General features: G+C 38.1%; 2 protein-coding genes across 4 annotated transcripts; one reads left to right on the top strand and one right to left on the bottom strand.

Moving 5' to 3' along the window:
* Positions 1-254: 254 nt before the first annotated feature.
* On the bottom strand, positions 255-5,734 carry LOC139943074 (uncharacterized). Of its 3 annotated transcripts, none has more exons than XM_071939886.1 (5): positions 5,682-5,734; positions 3,421-3,607; positions 1,983-2,042; positions 1,215-1,424; positions 255-964 (listed from the first exon to the last, which is right to left on the bottom strand). In XM_071939886.1, exons 2-5 carry the CDS (start codon positions 3,568-3,570, stop codon positions 278-280), a joined length of 1,107 nt encoding a protein of 368 aa, XP_071795987.1. In that variant the 5' UTR covers positions 3,571-3,607; positions 5,682-5,734; the 3' UTR covers positions 255-277. The 3 variants fall into 3 exon arrangements, with proteins under 3 accessions (XP_071795987.1, XP_071795986.1, XP_071795988.1); XM_071939885.1 differs by lacking the exon at positions 5,682-5,734 and adding an exon at positions 4,120-4,341; XM_071939887.1 differs by lacking the exon at positions 5,682-5,734 and adding an exon at positions 4,120-4,341 and having other exon boundaries at positions 255-961.
* Positions 5,735-5,820: 86 nt separating this feature from the next.
* LOC139943193 (uncharacterized) lies at positions 5,821-18,491 on the top strand. The gene is made up of 4 exons (XM_071940011.1): positions 5,821-5,938; positions 12,462-12,763; positions 13,283-13,417; positions 14,497-18,491. The coding sequence occupies exons 1-4, from the start codon at positions 5,923-5,925 to the stop codon at positions 14,704-14,706; spliced, it is 663 nt and encodes a 220-aa protein (XP_071796112.1). The 5' UTR covers positions 5,821-5,922; the 3' UTR covers positions 14,707-18,491.
* Positions 18,492-18,699: the final 208 nt, after the last annotated feature.

The following is an 18,699-nucleotide window of genomic DNA, read 5'->3' as shown; positions in this document are numbered from 1 at the left end:
TGACATAGAACGGTTGTTTAAATACTTTTTAATTATAATATTTCACATTGACCATTAATTTGTTGTTTTAAGTACTTTTAAAATCTAATTACTAAATTTATGACATGCTAATAAAATGATATACAATTCATATTTTGGACTGTAATGATTGAGTTATTTCAGCTGTTTTTCTCAATGTTAATATGGACCAATTTATAGAACTACTGTTTTTTCTTCATTGATAATGTGATTACATGTATATGGCAGAATTATATTTTTGCGAGCTCGGATTAGTTTATTACTTGGGCCTTTTTGCCTTTGGTCGCTTGGCGACACTGTCATTGACGTACTCGGATCGCTCTGCGGGCGACACAAACTCCCGCGCCAGCCCAGGATCGGCGTAATCATAAGACGGCTCTTCTATACACACGTAAGCTCCAGAATCGATTCGAGATGCCGAGTTTTCCGGCGGACTTGAAGACGCCTTATTAGGATCCACGTAACTCCCATCATCAAGCACTTCGGGAGACCTCATTTGGGTGTTTTCTTCTTTTATCAATTCCTGATAAACGTTTGGAGGTTGTGCGGGAGGAGTTGTGGAGGGTTGAGCTGCCTGTGACTGGTCTGGAGCGGTTGTAACTGGTCTTATCTGGTTGGCGTCTGGGATTTGTTCTTGATAAGGAGGAGGTGGTGCTGATGGGTGTGGCTGGACCGGGGCTACAATTGGACGTACATGTACACCACTTGCAGCGTCTGGGGTTGGTGGATACCAAAGTTGACAACCTGGGGCGCCACCTAGTGGCTGGTTCAGTACTTGTGGTGCAGAATAACCCTGTGGTACAAATTGCCCTCCCTGGGGTGCGCCATAAGGGTTAAGGAAGACCATTTGGGGCTGACCTTGTTGCTGGGGGTGCTGGGTGGTGTTGGTGTTTGTCAAAACGATGTTTTGAGGAACTTGATGTCCACCATGGTAAACAACAATCTGCTATGGTAGAAGACAAAATAATATGTAAAAGTTATTATTGAAGTATTGCTGATTCAAAATGTAAGGTACACCGGGCTGTATCCATGTGACAGTGATCACGCCTTATGTTGATGCCAAGCGAATCTTTGTTGACAATCGGAACTCAACGTTTTTTCTAATAATTATGGTAGGGCAAGTATACTCTTTGCTTTAACTTCGAGTAAGAACCCAGCTCTAAACAATTAAGGTTAAAAGAAAATAAACAACTTACCTGTATTGGTCGTGTTTCCTGGCAACAGCAACAATGTTGACATGACGTCACACAGGACACGATACTCAAAATCAAAGCCATGGACGCAATGGCCAACCAAAAGTAAAAGTCCACGTAGAAGAAGATGTAAAACATGGCGTATATTGACAAACCAATACATGCAAGGGAGATGAATGTGCAAATGATGCTCAAAGCTAAGAATAACGGCCCCTGAGTGTAAAAGGATAGAAAATTACAATGAAATTAAACAAACTATGAATACTTTTAGACAACAATAGCCTGCAGATTTCGAATCGGTCCCTTTTATTTAACTGTTTATTTTTTCTGTTTATTTCCGTCCACTGCCTGTGTTTTTTCTTTTTCTTTTTCTTGTAAATTTCACAGCCGAAGTCTTGAAAAAAATCGAGGAATATTCTTTAATGATAAATCTCACACAATGTAATACACCAATTCAATAACTACAGAGGGCGTTTTGGAGTTTGTCCTCATCATTTTGAAAAAAATGTTCGACATTGGGTGCTGATTTAATACCCACTTTTAAGGACAACAAACAAACACACAAAGGTTCCCGACAGACGAAAATAAATGACCAAATCTTGAAGAGAAAGTAAGCAAACTTATATGGTCCAATTATTGGTAGTAAAAATATAAAGTAAAAATTGTGATCAAAATTTCATGTGCAAAATATAAACCAAAATCCAAAATGGCTGACAAACAAAATAATAGTAATAATATTGTGTAGGAAAAGACAAAGGGTTTTCTACTTACACATCCTTTCTCTGACTTCGTTGCTGACATATACACTCCGATTATTCCAGTTAACAAAGCCTGTTTGTTTAGATTTTGAAGAAAAAACCCCAAAACGAAGTTTATCAAGGGGTGAGTTTTCGGGACGCTACATGGCTATGTGGTTATGTGCGCCTTCACAAAACAACGTAGACAATGCAAATTACCTGAGTGGTAAGTCGCACAGAAAAAGTCGCCCCTAGCAAAGTCGCCCCAGATGTTATTTAGTGATTGAATATAGTGAAGGTTCTCTTCTTTAAACCCGAGTAGGCCTATATTTGAACTGTTTAAAATTATCTAACATTAATTATCACTGTCATTCATTTCTTGCCACTCATGTACATTTTAGACATTGAGTTATTGAGTTATCTATTGATGATTTTTACCCAAACTTAACATAGGCTTTATGCTGGCCTCAATCAATATCCCCTTCAAAACATTAGTTGAGACACTATATAACAATCATTTTCCAAACTAAATAACATCTGGGGGGGACTTTGTTTAGGGGCGACTTTGTCTGGGGCGACTTTGTTAGAGGGTGACTTTGCTAGGGGCGACTTTGTTAGGGACGAATTTGCCGGGGCGACATTGTAAGGGGGCGACTTTGAAAAGTCCCGGGTCGAGCCGGTCAGGGGGCGACTTTGCAGGGGGCGACTTTGTTTGGGGGGAGCTTACAAGGGGTGAGATGACCAGCATCCCGGGAAATAGAGGCGGGAAATGGAGCTCGGTGATGCATGGTAAAAATACAGCTTCAGAAGACGATCAGAGCATACTGATTGAAATGTCGCGTTGAATGAAGCCAACGGTTTTTTTTTCAAAACCACCCCACCTCATTTAGAAATTATCATTACATGGTGTTACCGCAGACCTTTCCATATCGTATTTCCACCATGCAAAGTTTCAAATCCTAAAATACCGTGGATGTATAATAGGCTACCTTCGTATGAGCCGCTACCAATAACCACAACAGGAATTTCCTATTGCGTTCCTTCCGTTTTATCTGGAAATGTAATGACTGTTGTTTACAGACTGAATTGAAACAGATTTTCTACTTGTCATGTTACTTATTGGTAGATACATGGTTATGTTCTGTGGTGCTGTATTGGAGCAATGGCTGTGGTCGGGAGACTCAGCGGCTGTCCCCCGCCCCCTCATGTTGCGACAATGGAAAGCCCAAAGTTAACTCTAAAAACTTCCCGGGTCAGAATTGAACCGGATCGAGAACTTGTGGGGTCGATATCTAGGTCATTTATGTGTCAACAATTTATTACACAAAACGATGACACATAATTACAGTCAAAATAACCCTTTTAATCAGTTTCCGGGTCAGCTTGACTCGAGTTGGGTCAGGGGCAAGGACTCCAGGTTATATTCTGACTCAGTAAGTTTAAGATGAATGTTTTAAATACTAGTTTATTACCAGACCACCAGTCCACAGTGGTGATCCATACGTTACTTCACCACGGACGCATTTGCCAGTAGCACACACTACAAAAAGACCCATGAGAATCAAGCTGCAAATGATTAGGGTTATACTGGCTCCAAGAGCTACTCGAGGTTTATAAGCCATCACTGCTACAGTCTTACAATACAACCAATCAGGTCACCTGTAAAAACAAACAAACCCAATCAGTCCATCCATCAATCAATCAATCAACCAATCAATCAGTCAATCAATCAATCAACCAAACAAACACCCCCAATAAACAAACAAACAAACAAACAAACAAACAAACAAACAAACAAACAAACAAACAAACAAACAAACAAACAAACAAACAAACAAACAAACAAACAAACAAACAAACAAACAAACAAACAAACAAACAAACAAACAAACAGAACAAGCAAACAAAAAATCAAACAAGTGAACGGAAACAAAATTCACATGAACGTAAACATAATCCACATGGACGTAAACTCAATCCATATGAACGTAAACACAATCCACATGTACGTCAACCTAATCCACATGATCGTAAACAAACTACAAGTGAACGTAAACAAAATCCACACGAATGTAACCAAACTAGTAAACTTGCGGGTGTGTCGGGTACAACCATGGTTTTAATTAAATTTCTGCCTGTCTCCAGGAAAGAAGTGTAAAATAAAAACTCACTGTGACAATTCGATTCATCCACTAAATTGTGTTGAAATGAAAACACCAATCTCGAACTCCAACAAATAAATCCAATTCACTTGGACCCTAGATCGACCGTTGTTTGCAGGTATTTACAAGTTTGTATGAAGTTCTCTAAAGAATAAACACTATTTTGAGTTACTATGTGATCAACAACACGCTGGGGCCATAGAGCAATCGGAAAGATGTCAGCAGGACATGGTGTTGTCGCCTGTATGTAGAATAAATCCATGTCCTCAAGTTGTAGACAGCTATTTTACTTTCTATTGCATTCATAAGCAATGAACCTTGACCATTGGATGTGTCAATCCGGCAATATCCGCTTGTAACGCATAATGGGTGTAAGCATGGGATGTAAGCATGGGTGTAAACACGCAGGGTCTGTATTATACGTCTGGTAATGACTCTGAAAATTATTGCCAATAAAAACCTACGTGGTACCACTAGTAGTAGGAAGCTAGGGACTACAGTAGCTTTGGATAGTATAAATGCATTTTGAAAAAAAAATTGACTTCGAAGTACTGCGGTTATGGGAAAAGATATCAATAGTAGGCTATAAGGTGGATATCAGAAGGGTGACGGCAGTAACGCTTCCCAGATAGATTACTCTTCCTGTGTGAACCCCTACAAAATACTATAGAAACTTTCTGCCCTTCACGTTTACATGGCTGCAGTTACTTTTTGAAATCAAATCTCGTTAAAACTACTTCATTATGTTTTTTTTTTAGGAACTCTCATTGATCCGTTGTGCGGTCCAGAAAATTCACCCATTTGGGGGTGCACCTGAGAGAGAACTTCACGTGTGGAGCCGAGATTTGGTTGTACGGGTTGTTGACAAAAAATGGTCTTGTATTGTCGGTCAGGGTTGTTGACTTCATGTTGGGGTGACCTGGCACTTTAAAGGCACTGTACACGTTTGGTTATTGTCAAAGACCTGTGTTCTCACTTGGTGTATCCCATCATAAGCATAAAATAACAAGCCTGTGAACATTTTTGGGCTCAATTGGTCATCGAAGTTACGAGAAAATGATGAAAGAAAAACACCCTTGGTGGACAAATTTGTGTGCTTTCAGATAGGAATAAAATACTTCTAGCTACTTCTAACTAGAAGTCTTTTATTATTTTATTGAGAAATTACCTCTTTCTAAAAATGTATGCTACTTCAGAGGGAGCCGTTTCCCACAATGTGTTATACTATCAGTATACCAAGTCAGTTTTTAAGTTAATAATTATTTGTTTTGAGTAATTACCAAACGTGTACCATCCCTTTAAAATGGCCCAATTTTTCTAAAATAAAAGCTCTGTAGGGTCAATTTGATGAAGTCTGGAGTTCTAGTCGTTTGGGTTGGGTTTAGTTTATGGCGGTGTTTTTACGGCTTACCTACTAAATTGTGAAAATAAAAATGAAGTTTAGTTGTTGGAAAAATAATCTGATATGTTTCACAGAGGCTGAGAGACTTTTAAATTTGTAAAAAGTATTTTTTTTAAATTAATTTTAGCATCAGCATTTTGGTTACTATGTGTGATGCGCACACCCGTACCCGTCTTTGCCTGTTGGGGCGCCCTCTCTTGGCGATGTTAATGAATCGCCCAATCGCCAAAGCCTTGGGCTCCGTTATTTTTCTCACACACAGCAACGCCCTGGGAATATACAAAAGAGCACAATTGGGCGTAAATAAAATAGAAAACAACACATCACAGCATCTTGAAGAACGGGTAAACGAGTTGGACTGACTTGGTCGATCTTCAAGAATTCTCTGATTTGTGGTGACTTCATGCAGTATGAGTGAATATAAAGGTATGTAAATGCTCATGTATTATTGGTTATTATGTGTTCTTTGTGTCATTATCGCCACTTTAGTTTTACAACTGATATAAATCATTTAAAATGTAGGATCTTTTACTAGTCTACGATGGATTTTCGATCAGCAGTGACTGACAGTAACAGTACACTTGATTGACAGAAGCCTTCTGTGAGAATTGGGTATATGGGCAGAGGAGCAGCAGGGCAGTGTGACTTGCTGGTTCAATTTGATTTTGAACTAAGCTTATGGCAATTTGGAGTTCACACCTTCAGTGACACTAGGCTCTGTCTTCTTCATCTTCTTGATTTACTAGAGTAGACTGTTTGTGTGACTGTGGTGTTCTCAGCCAGGTTGTTCTGTACTGAAGTTAGCCCCACTTGTGTGGCCAAGGTAAGGCTAGCCTTGGCCTGGCCACACAAGTGGGGCTATACTGAAATGAGGGCAGTGAGTGTTCATGTTGTGTAGGCCTAGCTAGCCTACTCATTTTGTTTTTATTTAAACAGAAACATTACCCCTTTTTTCCTTGGCTGGCATGGCTGTGGGCTCGAGTTAGCCCCACACTTGTGTGGCTATGATTCAGCTATCCTTGGCCACACAAGTGGGGCTAGGCTCGAGTAGGAAAATGCAAGTCAATGTATTGCTTTAAATTTAAGTCTTTATTTTTTATGGTGAAAAGAATATGAAGCAGAAATTAAGGTCAAATAAAGTCAATTAAGGTCAATAAAGTTACAAGATTGACAAAACTTAAAACATTGCAAATTCAAAATCAAGTTACTGTTAAGAAGTCAAACTATACTGACTTAATGGATAAAACATCCCAAGGCAGCCCTGGAATTTCATTGAGACCATGGACTCTCTTGCCCTGGTCTTGGCCTTGGTGCCCTTTTGAAACCTTTCTACAGACTTTTAGATTTTTTTTTCAGGAAAGTGCCGTTTGCAAAATGAAAATGCCAAGTGCCCTCTCAAAGATGAAATCTCAGGCATGACAAGAATCCAAGATACAAGTTCTGTTTTAAATCACTTGCCACAATACATGCTGTAGTCAGTAGTACTTAGTTAGGTGCGATGATCAAAACCCTCGATTAGCCATCGGGAGGATCGAGGCTTACAATCATAGCAGCTAATGCTGTCAAGCTACTATTCGAGGTGCCCGGAAGTCAAGATTCTTGCAAAACTCATGCTCTCTGGAGGTCACTTGTTTATTGGTCATCCTGTCACTCATGGCGTTGGTCAAGACGGAATCGCTTCATCATGTCAACGATGGCTATTGCACATTGAGCAGACGCTCTGGCCTTGGAGCAATTACATCAACGCTGAATCGTTAATTTCGTCACATCCCCTTGAGTTGTATAGTAAACTTGGGTGTGATCCCTGGTTGTACAGCAGTTATGGCTTGTGACTGGCACCCCTAAACAAAGCTCTGACAAAATACTCTGGCCTTGGAGCAATTGCATCAACGCTAAATCATTAATTTAGTCGCATCCCCTTGAGTTGATCCCCTTGCTACTGCTTCACACGTTGTATAGTAAACTTGGGTGTGATCCCTGGTTATGCAGCAGTTATGGCTTCTGACTGGCACCCCTAAACCATGGAGGAAGAAATCCTCCATGCCTAAACAAAGTACTGACAAAATTCTCTGACCTTGGAGCAATTACATCAACGCTAAATCATTAATTTCGTCGCATCCTCTTGAGGTGATCCCCTGGCTGCCACTTCCCAGGTTGTATAAACTTGGGTGTGATCCCTGGCTACACAGCAGTTAATGATATGGCTTCTGACGGCACCCAAGAATAAAGATAGTGTCAAAATAGGGAGACCGCTATCATAGCGATAGATAGCTCAGTTGGTCAAATTCCGCTCTAGTAAATTGTCTTTTTTCAACACCAAATCATTTTCAAAATTTTGTTTTGACAGTGTTTGATGTTTGAGTTAGCAAGTGATACATTTTATGTAACACACTCATGCACACTCACGCAGCGCACGCAGTTCATGTGCCTATACTGTCTGACATATTGGGAGTCAAAATGTACGCAAAGAAATTGACTTGAAAAATGCTTTACAGAAAGTGTAAGAATTGAAAAACAGTTATGTTTGATAACAAATTGATGCCTACACTTGATCCATTATTATTTGTTTAAGTGACCAACATTATTAATAGATAAAATATATGTGACATAGGGCCTAACCCATGATTAATTTTTTTAATTGCCTGTCTTGACAGGTCTGACACATTGTTAATTGTTTTCAATAATTTGTTAAAATATTGGTACAACTTGACATGACCCATTCCCATTGAATATTGTTTAAGTAGCCAAGACCAATGCATTTACTTGATAAAAATGTTGGTAATATAATTAATCAATTAATTAATTAATCGCCAGTTTTGATGGCCCATAATTATTTTGTTAAGTGGCCAATGCTGTTTTATTACAAAATATTGGTACATAACTCAACATAAACTGATGGTTAGTTTCACAATTTCCCTCTGATAATTTATTGATGTTTTTAAGACAAGTCCCATGATTATATTTCTACATGGCCAGTGTTGTTAATTGATAAAAACCTGTGTATCACGCACCCATTAGAGGCTATGTTGTACAAACAACACCTAGTGGGCCATTGCTACTGGCTTTACATTCTACACTTCACTACACATCACACGCACTCACTTCCTGAGAAAGGTTTGTCCCCTCAGGATGAACACTAATAACCCCTCTCTAAGCATAATGGAATGTTCCATGTGAAGGATTGTGCCTGCTGTCATGAGCTATTTTGTTATGTGACGGGAATGCATCATAAATAAAGAGTAGATTGCTGGCTGTATCGTACGCCTAAAGAGCAAAATCAGATTTAAAAGATATGCGCATCAACTATTCTATTGTAAAGGTCGGACATGTAGCCGTAACAAATTTATCTGTCAATTTATCAATGTTTTATAATAACAATTAGGGCTCGTATTAGCAGTAATTTGTGCAAAAATAAGTCGCAGAGAGGTTTAAAATAAAATGCTGCAAAATTTGTTTTGTTCTTTTTTGTGGGGGCTTTTAAAAAGTGATTCATCATTAACAGAGTAGACACATGAATTTGTCTACGTACATTTAACACAAATAATTTATTTTAGTTTAGTTTATTTATTTATTTTTTAATGTTTTAAAAATGTTTTAAAGAACTTCTGAAGCATTTATTGGAGAAAGACTCTGCTACGGTCGAACGTCAGGCCTTAAAATTAATTTCTTGCAATTTGTTTTTTAAAATGTGGAACATTCTAAACAATTTGCAGCAGCTAAAATTCAATTTTGTTGTTTTCCAAAATTTCAGCATGTTGTTTTCCACATGTGAGTGTGGGGGTTGGTTTAGTGAGACTGGGAGGAAGTATTTGGAATTGAAGTGGATACTGTCAGAGGATCGCTTGTAATGTTGTTATTAAAGGAACACGTTGCCTTGGATCGGTCGAGTTGGTCTTTGAAAAGCATTTGTAACCGTTTGTTATAAAATGCATTGGGTAGAAAGATGTTGTAAAAGTAGAATATAATGATCCACACAAACATGCCTCAAAATTGCATGGTTTTCCTTTTACCTCGTCGACAAACACGGTCGGCCATTTATGGGAGTCAAATTTTTGACTCCCATAAATGGCCGACCATGTTAGTTCGCACAGTAAAAGGAAAACCACGCAATTTTGAGGCATATTTGTGTGGATCATTGTTTTCTACTTTTAAAACACCTTTCCAACCATATGCATTGTATAAAAAAACAGTTCCAAACGTTTTTTATAGACCAACTCGTCCGATCCAAGGCAACGTGTTCCTGTAAGAGAATGTTTTCATGTGTCAAGTGTTTTTGTATAGGAAACAAAAAGGCAGGATTATGGATCCTTTGGGTGATTGTCAAAGACAATATTGAAGACCATCAATATCACATGGTGTATCCCAAAACCCAACACTTGCATAAAATTGCAACAATGTGAACATTTCTGCTCATAGTTATTGAAGTTGTAAGAAAGTAACGATGGGAAAAGCACCCTTTACTTGTTGCATATAATTTTTTGCTTTCAGATGCTAGGCTTCATGCTCAAAGCCTTTCTCAGATTCAAATGTTAGGGGGGGGGAATGCCTCTTCTCTTAAACTGCATTACTTAACAGGAACATTTCTTACAATGCTTTATAATATCATGGAGGAAGAACAGCTCTCCCGTGCTCTTTACTATTAAAGTTTTAATGCTCATTATTTTGGGGAGTACAATAAGTAAATTTTATCAAGAATATACCCTTTAAAGCCATTATAGGCCTACACTTTCGGAACAGAAACAAAAAATAAAAGTTCACAAATTTACAAATAACTTACATACAGGGTTTACAGAAGGTAATGGTGAAAGACTTCTCTTGAAATATTATTCCATGTGTCACATGCACGGTACAAAATTGGAGACGGCGGAGACCTTTGGATGAGTTTTTCCCATTTATTTACACTCGGTGTATAACATTACACAGGTGAAACTATAAATAACAAATACATAAATAGCTTATTAAATGACACGAAAAATGCACATTATTAAACAATTAAGGGAAGGGGACAAAGGTGAACCGTAACAGTCTAACAAAAACAACTCTAAATGCAGAACGAGATACAGCAATAAAACAAGCAATGGCCGAGGGCTAATATAAATCGAAACTTTAATATAAGACACTACAAAGACAAATCTGGCGTAAATTACAAACGGTGAAATAACTAATACATTAATAAACTTACATCATTGCCGGGAGAGACTCAGAAACTAGGTCCGTGCACATGGTAAATCGGTATTCTGGGGCGTTCACTGGTATTCTGGTATAAACATTACATAAACCAACAATAAATATACAGGAAAACAACGGGGGACTTATAAGAAATAATTCCAAGCAATATAATAAATACAGGCTGAAGCAGCAAAAAAATGAGTAACACGTCAAATTAACTCCAGAGACTATAAGCCGTAAAAAAGGGGGACCGATTGAGTTGGCTAAAACGCCGATAAATAACTATTAGGAAAATGAGAAAACATAAGGGAAGTTTTTACTGTGAAGGTTAAAATAAAGATATTTATGCATAAGGGAAATAAATGCTAGAAATAACAGTTGTAAACAGAATAAGGTTACTTACGGGAGATGGCTACGGAAAATTACATGACTGAGAAGAACTAAAAATATACTCGAACAGAACACAACGGAATCAGGAACAGAAATGACTTGGAAATACAGGCACCCAGGTATATGTATACAAAATAGGGGCTTGCCACACCTTAAACGAAATTCCTTAGATGCCCGCAGGCGATTGGCTGTGGCCACTGAACTTTGACTTTATGCAAACAAGGATAAACTGATAAACGTAAGAGAAACGTACAAATTACAAAAACAATATAAACACATCACCGGTGGGAGATGACACCATGAAATGCTTTACTTTTTGAGAAAACATTGAAACAATTATAAATTCTCAACAACGAGAATTACAGATTTATAGTAAACACATGTCATGACACGGCGAAACATGCGGAAACAAGAGTGGGTTTTCCTGTTATTTTCTCCCGACTCTGATGACCTAAATTTTCACAGGTTTATTATTGTATATTCAGTTGTGATACACGAAGTGTGGGCCTTGGACAATACTGTTTACCGAAAGTGTCCAATGGCTTTAAACCATGCTGGTCATATTTTAGTCATAATGAAAATTGGTGTTTGATTTTATCAGAAAGCTTTGTTTTATACAGAGATGTGCATCAGTATTCCGGTTATAAAGCTATGCACTGTGGTCTGGTTTGTTCATGAAGGCATACCTCCATGGTTGATGAACATCATTGCATGTATCACTGTCATCCATCACTCCATTGGTTTTACAATACACTACCCACACATACAATGCATGGGATGTGCCGTGTCACACTGTCAAGGCTAAATTGAAGTACATGAAAAATCAGAGCAGTTTTCACATCCTTCAAGCTATGTGAATAAATTACATTTCCTACAATCATGGCATGTCTCCATGCTACAATCATGGCCTGCCTCCATGCTACAATCAATTACATTCACAGCTTGGGCAGGCCTTGAACTTCGCTTTGAAGAATCAAACTCAGTTTGTCTCTGGTGAGGGTGGGAGTCTAGATGAGGAGTGTACCTTTCAATTGCTTTTGGTGCCGTGGGGGATTTTAAGGCCTGCTCAAGGCATGATTTGTTTCATGGGGAAGGAGCTAATTGCTTTCCAGTGGGGTGGTGGGAGTGGGAGCCAGAGTCCATGTTTTTTAGCTCTTTTATGGGAAGTTATCTGAAGAAAGTTTTGTATATATACTCAGCACCTTGAATACCTTGTTTGGTAGATACGTGTGCTATATAAGACTTTGATATTGTTATTATTTCACATAGCAAATCTTGTTTACATGTTTCCTCAGGCTTGCGAGCTACAGTGATGAAGTTTACTGAAGAGATATCCTTGGTTTCTTTACTAGAAATATATAATAATAGTATCAATTCCACTTCCTTACAGACCCAGCGTACCCACCAGAACAACCCACTGCCCCCTACGCCCAAGATGTCAACCCACAGGGCTACTCACAACCTCCAGGATACGCCCCTCAAGCCTACGCCCAACAGCATCAAGGCTACTCTCCACAGCAGGGATATGGGCATCAGGGTTATACGCCCCAGCAGGGCTACACTCAACAGCAACCTCAAGGATACCCTCAGCAGCAACCTCAGGGCTACCCTCAGCAGCAACCTCAGGGGTACGCTACTCAGACCTACGCCCCCCAAGCTGTGTATACACCACAAGGACAAGTTACTATTAAGGTAAACTTACTCCCGTCTTGTACCCAAATGTTCCACTCTGTTGAGTTAACTTTGGCCAGGGCCCAATTTCATAAGGTTTATCGCAATGCAGAACTGCAATGCTTTGTGGGAAGGCATATGGGCACTTTGCTTTGCGATGTATGCTGTCGTGCACGACTCATGTATGCATTGCCTATATCTTTGTGTGGGTTCAACAGAGCCCTCTCTTGATATTTTGCTATTCGGGATAAACCTTATAGAAGTGATTAAGCGCAAAAGTAGCTAAGCACAAACATATTATGCTTACTAGACTAAGGTTACCAGCTAAAATAATCTTGTCGTATATGTACAATTTGTGACTGGTGCCTGCTCATTTCTGCTTAGCAGAAAATTGGTTTAAGCAAAATTTTCTGTCAAAGCAGCTGTATGAAAATGGGCCCAGGCCATAACTATTGATTGCATTTATACCATTAGTCCTTCTCCTTTTGGTAGGTTAGCAGTTTTCAACAGCTAATTCTATTTTCTCATTTGATTTGACAGACTGGTGCTCCACAGCACACAGCAATGGTCCGAACAACCCAAGTAGAGCCCAATGATTACCTGTGCTTCTCAATATTCGTCATGTTATTCTGTTGTCTGCCATTTGGGATTATTGCTCTCATCAAATCCATGGACGTAAGTAAACACCATTCAGGATAAGCGAGTTAGATTTGAATAATGTCTGGTACGATGACTTGCTTAGTCACATCGACCGCTTATTTTAATTCCTCAGACTATAGAGACGGATGCTATGTCTAATGGTTTGGGGCAAGCTTTTGTATAGCAACCTCCAGATGAGCAAACCCTGGTACCATTGTGCCATACACATTCATTCAGAGTCCTGTGTGGGTGTTCACTGTCTCTTATGTAACCAAGCACAAGCATGCTTGCCCCTAATCATATGACATAGCAACTGTCTCGATAGTCTGAGGAATTGAAATTCAAGTGGTAACTAGGGATCAAGCACGTCATTGTACCAGACAATATTCAAATCTAACCTATGTGGGTAACAGCGTCCTCACTGTGGTCAATGAGTGGCTTGGTGTCGCTTGGTGTGGCGTGGTGTGTTGTGGCTGACTGGAGCTCCGGTGCAGCTGATCAGTGTGGATTTGCATCCCAGTCTAGTCACTTGTGTCCTTAAGTGGACCACTGTTATTTCTACTTGTTTCTAAGTCAAACCACACTGTGTCATTGAGCAAGATACTCCACTATAATTGCTTCTCTTCACACAGGAGTATAAATGGGTCCTGCGAGTGTGCAGGTTGTTATTGTTAAGTCATCGGAGTGTTAGTTTGAATCCTGGTCATGTCACTTGTGTCCTTGAGCAAGACACTTTAATATAATTGCTTCTATTTGCCAAGGGGTATAAATGGGTACCTGCGAGGGTAGAGGTTGATATTGTGTATGAAAAGGCCTTTGGAGCATTATCGCAGCCATGGGCTGTACACATCCTTTTTTCTTTTATCATGTGTGTTTTCTTTCAATTAACTTCTTTACTTGTGTAGTTAAATTCTTTGTAGCTTTGTAGGCCTACTTTTAATTTTGAGGCTTTTTGGCGTCTTTGTAAGGCGCTTTATCATTATTTATGCTCTCCAGGGAGCTGAGCAAGACTACCAGGGCACTTATGTTAAGCGCATTGATAAGTTGTTGTAAAATGCATGACATAGAAACTAGCTCTTCTTATTGTTATCTTCATTTTTCTTCTCTGTTGTTAGGTCCGGAGTTTGGTCGCAGTCCGAGACTTCAACGCAGCCGCTAGAGCCTCAAAATCAGCCAAGAATTGGAACGTTGCTGGTCTGGTAACTGGACTCATCATTGAAATTGTCACAGTTATTATCATCATCATCTGGTTTGTTGTCTTTGCGAGCGCTGTCTCTGATATAACAGACAACTTTACACTTGATTCATATAACTTTTATGGTTAAGGGTGAGGTACTACTATGATAGGTTTCTATTTAATCCTTTAAAGTGTCACACCAGTGTAACAAGGACTCATTTAGAAAGAGGGTTATATCTTTGTTCGATACCCAGAGGTCAATTTCATAAAGACAGTCCTAACTTAAGACTAGTCCTATGCTTCTTAGGAGTTACTAAAAACGTGAGGGTAGTCCTATCATAGAACTCCCTTTAGGAGTTATAAAAGACTTAAGGCTAGTCCTAACTTATGACTAGTCCTACGACTCTTTAGGAGTTATTAAAAACTAAAGTCCTCAGGACTCTTTAGGAGTTATTGAACAACTTAAGGCTAGTCCTAACTTTGGACTAGTCCTACGACTCTTTACTAAGGCTATTCCTAACTTACAGGAGTTAATGTTAAAAACTTAAGGCTAGTCCTACTGTAGGTCTTTGTTACACTGGTGATGAGACAAATCAAAGTTTCAGAAAAAGTAATCTACAACTATCACCCAAACAGAACGTCCTTCATCCAAAAATACATATTTTAACCCGCCCCTACATGCCCAGTATTATAGGTTTGTTTTGATTATTCAAACAAATTTACATAATATGAATATGTATTAGTTGAAATTTGCATCAGTTTATATGCATTATGCCATATGAGTGCAATACATTATTCTTTTAATTCCTAAAAAAAATCAATTAATTATAACTGTAACAATATTTGTAAGAACAAATCAATCACTCATTTTGATACTTCCAGTAACTTTATTTACCTCCATGCCTCTATTCCGAGGTTCTCCTTGAACTGTAGCAGGTACAAAATGAAAAAACCTAAACACGGCAGAACTACTACCTGATTCTGCTGAAAGTTCCCTAAAAATTAACCAATCTTTCCTTGATCTGAAGAACAAATTTGAAAATCTTTCTGATCGCACGGTGCAAAATACTGACAGCTCTGTATACTGGTGTCATAAGTTGCTTCACTGATTCTGAAGTTCAATGAATGTTGTTGCAACACAGCAAGTTGTAAACTTGTGCGATTCAACATTGGATGTGTTTTTCTTTCATTCTCTTTCTTGGAACTACTCTGTAAATATTTTATTTTGTCCATGTGCAATTAAGATGTATTTAACAATAGGGACATCTCTAATGCTTTATACTGCACTCACTAGTATCAGCATGCAAGCTACATGCTAAGAAAAACACTTTAGGAACATTTTGTTATTTATGCAAATCATTTTGTACAACAATCCATCATCAATCTTTAACTCTTGGTGGAAGCAGACACACAATAGTAGCCTGTATCATGAATACTAGTCGATTATGGTGCATGCTGGTCTAGCTAGTGATCAAGTTATGTTGGTCTTAATAGTTAGACCAGCATGTTAGCGCTTGCGCAATGGGTATTTGCAAAAATGGTCTATGGAGGGGTGTTTGCTGCCACCAAGAGTCCAAGATCGGTGAAGGAAGGTTGTATAAGTTTTTAAGGCTGAAATCTACTTTGAAATAAAACTTTTAAATTTTTTGTTTATTTTATTTTGTTTTATGTGGTTGTTTCGCGCATACCGTTACAGCATTTGTCATATTTTTTTAAATGATTTTTCTTTCTGTACAGATGTTTTAAACCTGAATGTGAGTAATGTGATGCTTCTTCTTTTGTAGATGTAGATTTTGGCATGCTAAGATAATAATAATAATTAGTGATCAAATTACAGGGTTTTTGTAATGCTTGATTAACATGACAGATTTATAGAAATTGACTGTTCCTGTGTATTGAATTAAATATTGGCAATTTGTATTCCATTCATCTGTGTTAACTATCAATATGAGACGGAAACTCAACTGCCTAAATCCAAGCTTAGCGTAAGTGTATTCCAAACAGACTATTTGGCTCTTGTGCTTTTTTCATACCATTTTGTAATGGTAAGTACCTATTGATGGTTCATCATTAGCACCGATTGGCAAGAACATTGATACTGAGGCTATTTAGTTCAAGCTGAGGCTAACAATTTATAAGTCAAATATGTATTAAACTATAAATCTTAGTTTATTTAATGGAGTGTTACTGAGTTCTAGCTAAAATTATTTTAAAATTTTACAAATTATTTGAATTAAAGTTCAAAAATTCATATAACAATGTATTATCATGATTAAAAAAAAATGTAAACTTGTACATTTTGTACAATATAATCAATCACACTAGCAGTGCTTTAATTGGGTACAGTTTTTAATGATGTAATTAATGGATGTACTATGTTATGAAGCTTTGAGCATCTATAAGTGGACAGATGTGAACAGGTGTTTATGTGTTATAATGGTATTGTAATGTACCAATCAATTAAAGAGACATTACGGAATTGGTAAGAGAAAAAACTCGTCTTAGATCATTACTTTACATAAAACTTACACAATCAATGAAGATGATAGTACAAAACATCCCTTGAAATATTTCTGTCTGAAATGTCATGACGAGAAATAAATAAAACAAAATTCCTGTTTGGAGTTTATCACTCCGTGAACGTTTTGTTTTTTACATTCACTTCTATTCCCAAATGGTGGATCAATGTCTTAAAATGAGATCTATACACATGTAGCTCTATCATGGGATAGCCATCTTGATTTTCTCCCATTCAAAATGAGTGTAACCAACCGAGGCTGGAAGGAGAAATAGTCTGGTTCCTTTTTGTAAAATGAACATTAGCATTCATTACTGTTATTGAATACGAGGCACATGACCAAGATGGTGGCATCATGATAATGAACAGACCTTGCCAAACAGAAGATGAATCTAAAGAGTGGCGGGGCTAGGATGTGGATGTCAGGGGGGGGGGGCATTTGTTTGATGCAGTTAACTTGATCTCGATGTAGTGTGTGTGTTTAAAACATTGTCTTTCGCCCACTGTAGTGTGCTGTGTATTGTATCACACAACAATGGTGCTGTATTTGTAAATGCATTGGAAGTAATTTGAGGTATATTGTGTAAATAACCATTTTCTGTTTGAAATCAGTACAAGGAATGGTCAAGTATTTTTAGTTTTGTTTATTATGTAATTTACGATTTTAGACACTTGTGAGGACTGAATATCATCAAATCGTCAGTTGACGGTCTTTGACTAATTTGTTTTTTTTCCTGAAACTCAAAAGTGTATTCAAGAAGATGGCAATATGATCCTTTTAGTGCTATGTTGTTGGTTGTTCGCGGTTGTTGGACTGACTTTTAAAATATCAGTCTGCCGGGAATTGAGCCGTCAGATTATTTATTGAGCTCTCCAGCAACAGTTGGCTACACATATCTGAGGAATGAGAAATTTCTGTCCAAAAACGCATTTTTGACTAGAATAATTGGTCGTTTGTAATCAGTATTATTTGCCGTACCATTATTTATTACTCAATAAACTATAGTGTTTCAAAAAATCTCCTTATTGTAAATTCTTTATTATGAATAGTGACAGTCATTTATATTGTGACCCCATTTGTCAATGTCTAAAATTGTATGTGGTTTGATCACTGAACGGGTTGAATATAACAGCATTAGCCACCTGCCACACTTAACCGTCAATGGATAGATTGCACATGACGTCATTAAACGCCATCTTTGATGACAAACAATGGAAAAGAGGTGCACGCTTTTACGCGCTGCGTTCAACTTTCAGCCAATGATAGTCTTTCAGCTTGGGCTCTTCAGCTTGCACGTTTTATTTTATGGCAGTCAATGCAAGAGGTCTTGCTTGAAACTCCACTGCATGCCCGATACCGTTATATCTATACCATGCCATTGTTGGAAACAAAATATTTGTAGTAAATGAATCATTATTGAATGGGAATGTTATTCAAAAGACACCCTGTTGTTTGGTTATTGTTGTGCTTCTTTATTTTGTGATTTTGTCTGTTTTTGTTAATACTTAAGATGACGTGATTTGCATATTTATGACTGTGACGTCAACAGTCAGACGTGATGATGTGACATGCGCTGTAGCAACCGGTCAAGCTTTATAAACCGCCATTTTCACTCATTCACT

Source organism: Asterias amurensis, chromosome 10 (assembly GCF_032118995.1).
Source record: "Asterias amurensis chromosome 10, ASM3211899v1".
In the NCBI taxonomy this organism is placed as follows: Eukaryota; Metazoa; Echinodermata; class Asteroidea; order Forcipulatida; family Asteriidae; genus Asterias; species Asterias amurensis.
The sequence above is the reverse complement of the archived record's forward strand: the minus strand, read 5'-3'. Positions and strand labels throughout refer to the sequence as shown.

Bases quoted from the DNA above. Each gene is read 5' to 3' on its own strand.
- LOC139943074 (XM_071939886.1), bottom strand. From the start codon at position 3,570: ATGGCTTATAAACCTCGAGTAGCTCTTGGAGCCAGTATAACCCTAATC. The intron at 2,043-3,420 runs GTAATAAACTAG...CTAAACAAACAG, and splicing joins CACTGTGGACTGGTGGTCTG to GCTTTGTTAACTGGAATAAT. The intron at 1,425-1,982 runs GTAAGTAGAAAA...TTTTACACTCAG, and splicing joins CGAAGTCAGAGAAAGGATGT to GGGCCGTTATTCTTAGCTTT.
- LOC139943193 (XM_071940011.1), top strand. The intron at 12,764-13,282 runs GTAAACTTACTC...TTGATTTGACAG, and splicing joins AAGGACAAGTTACTATTAAG to ACTGGTGCTCCACAGCACAC. The intron at 13,418-14,496 runs GTAAGTAAACAC...CTCTGTTGTTAG, and splicing joins CTCTCATCAAATCCATGGAC to GTCCGGAGTTTGGTCGCAGT.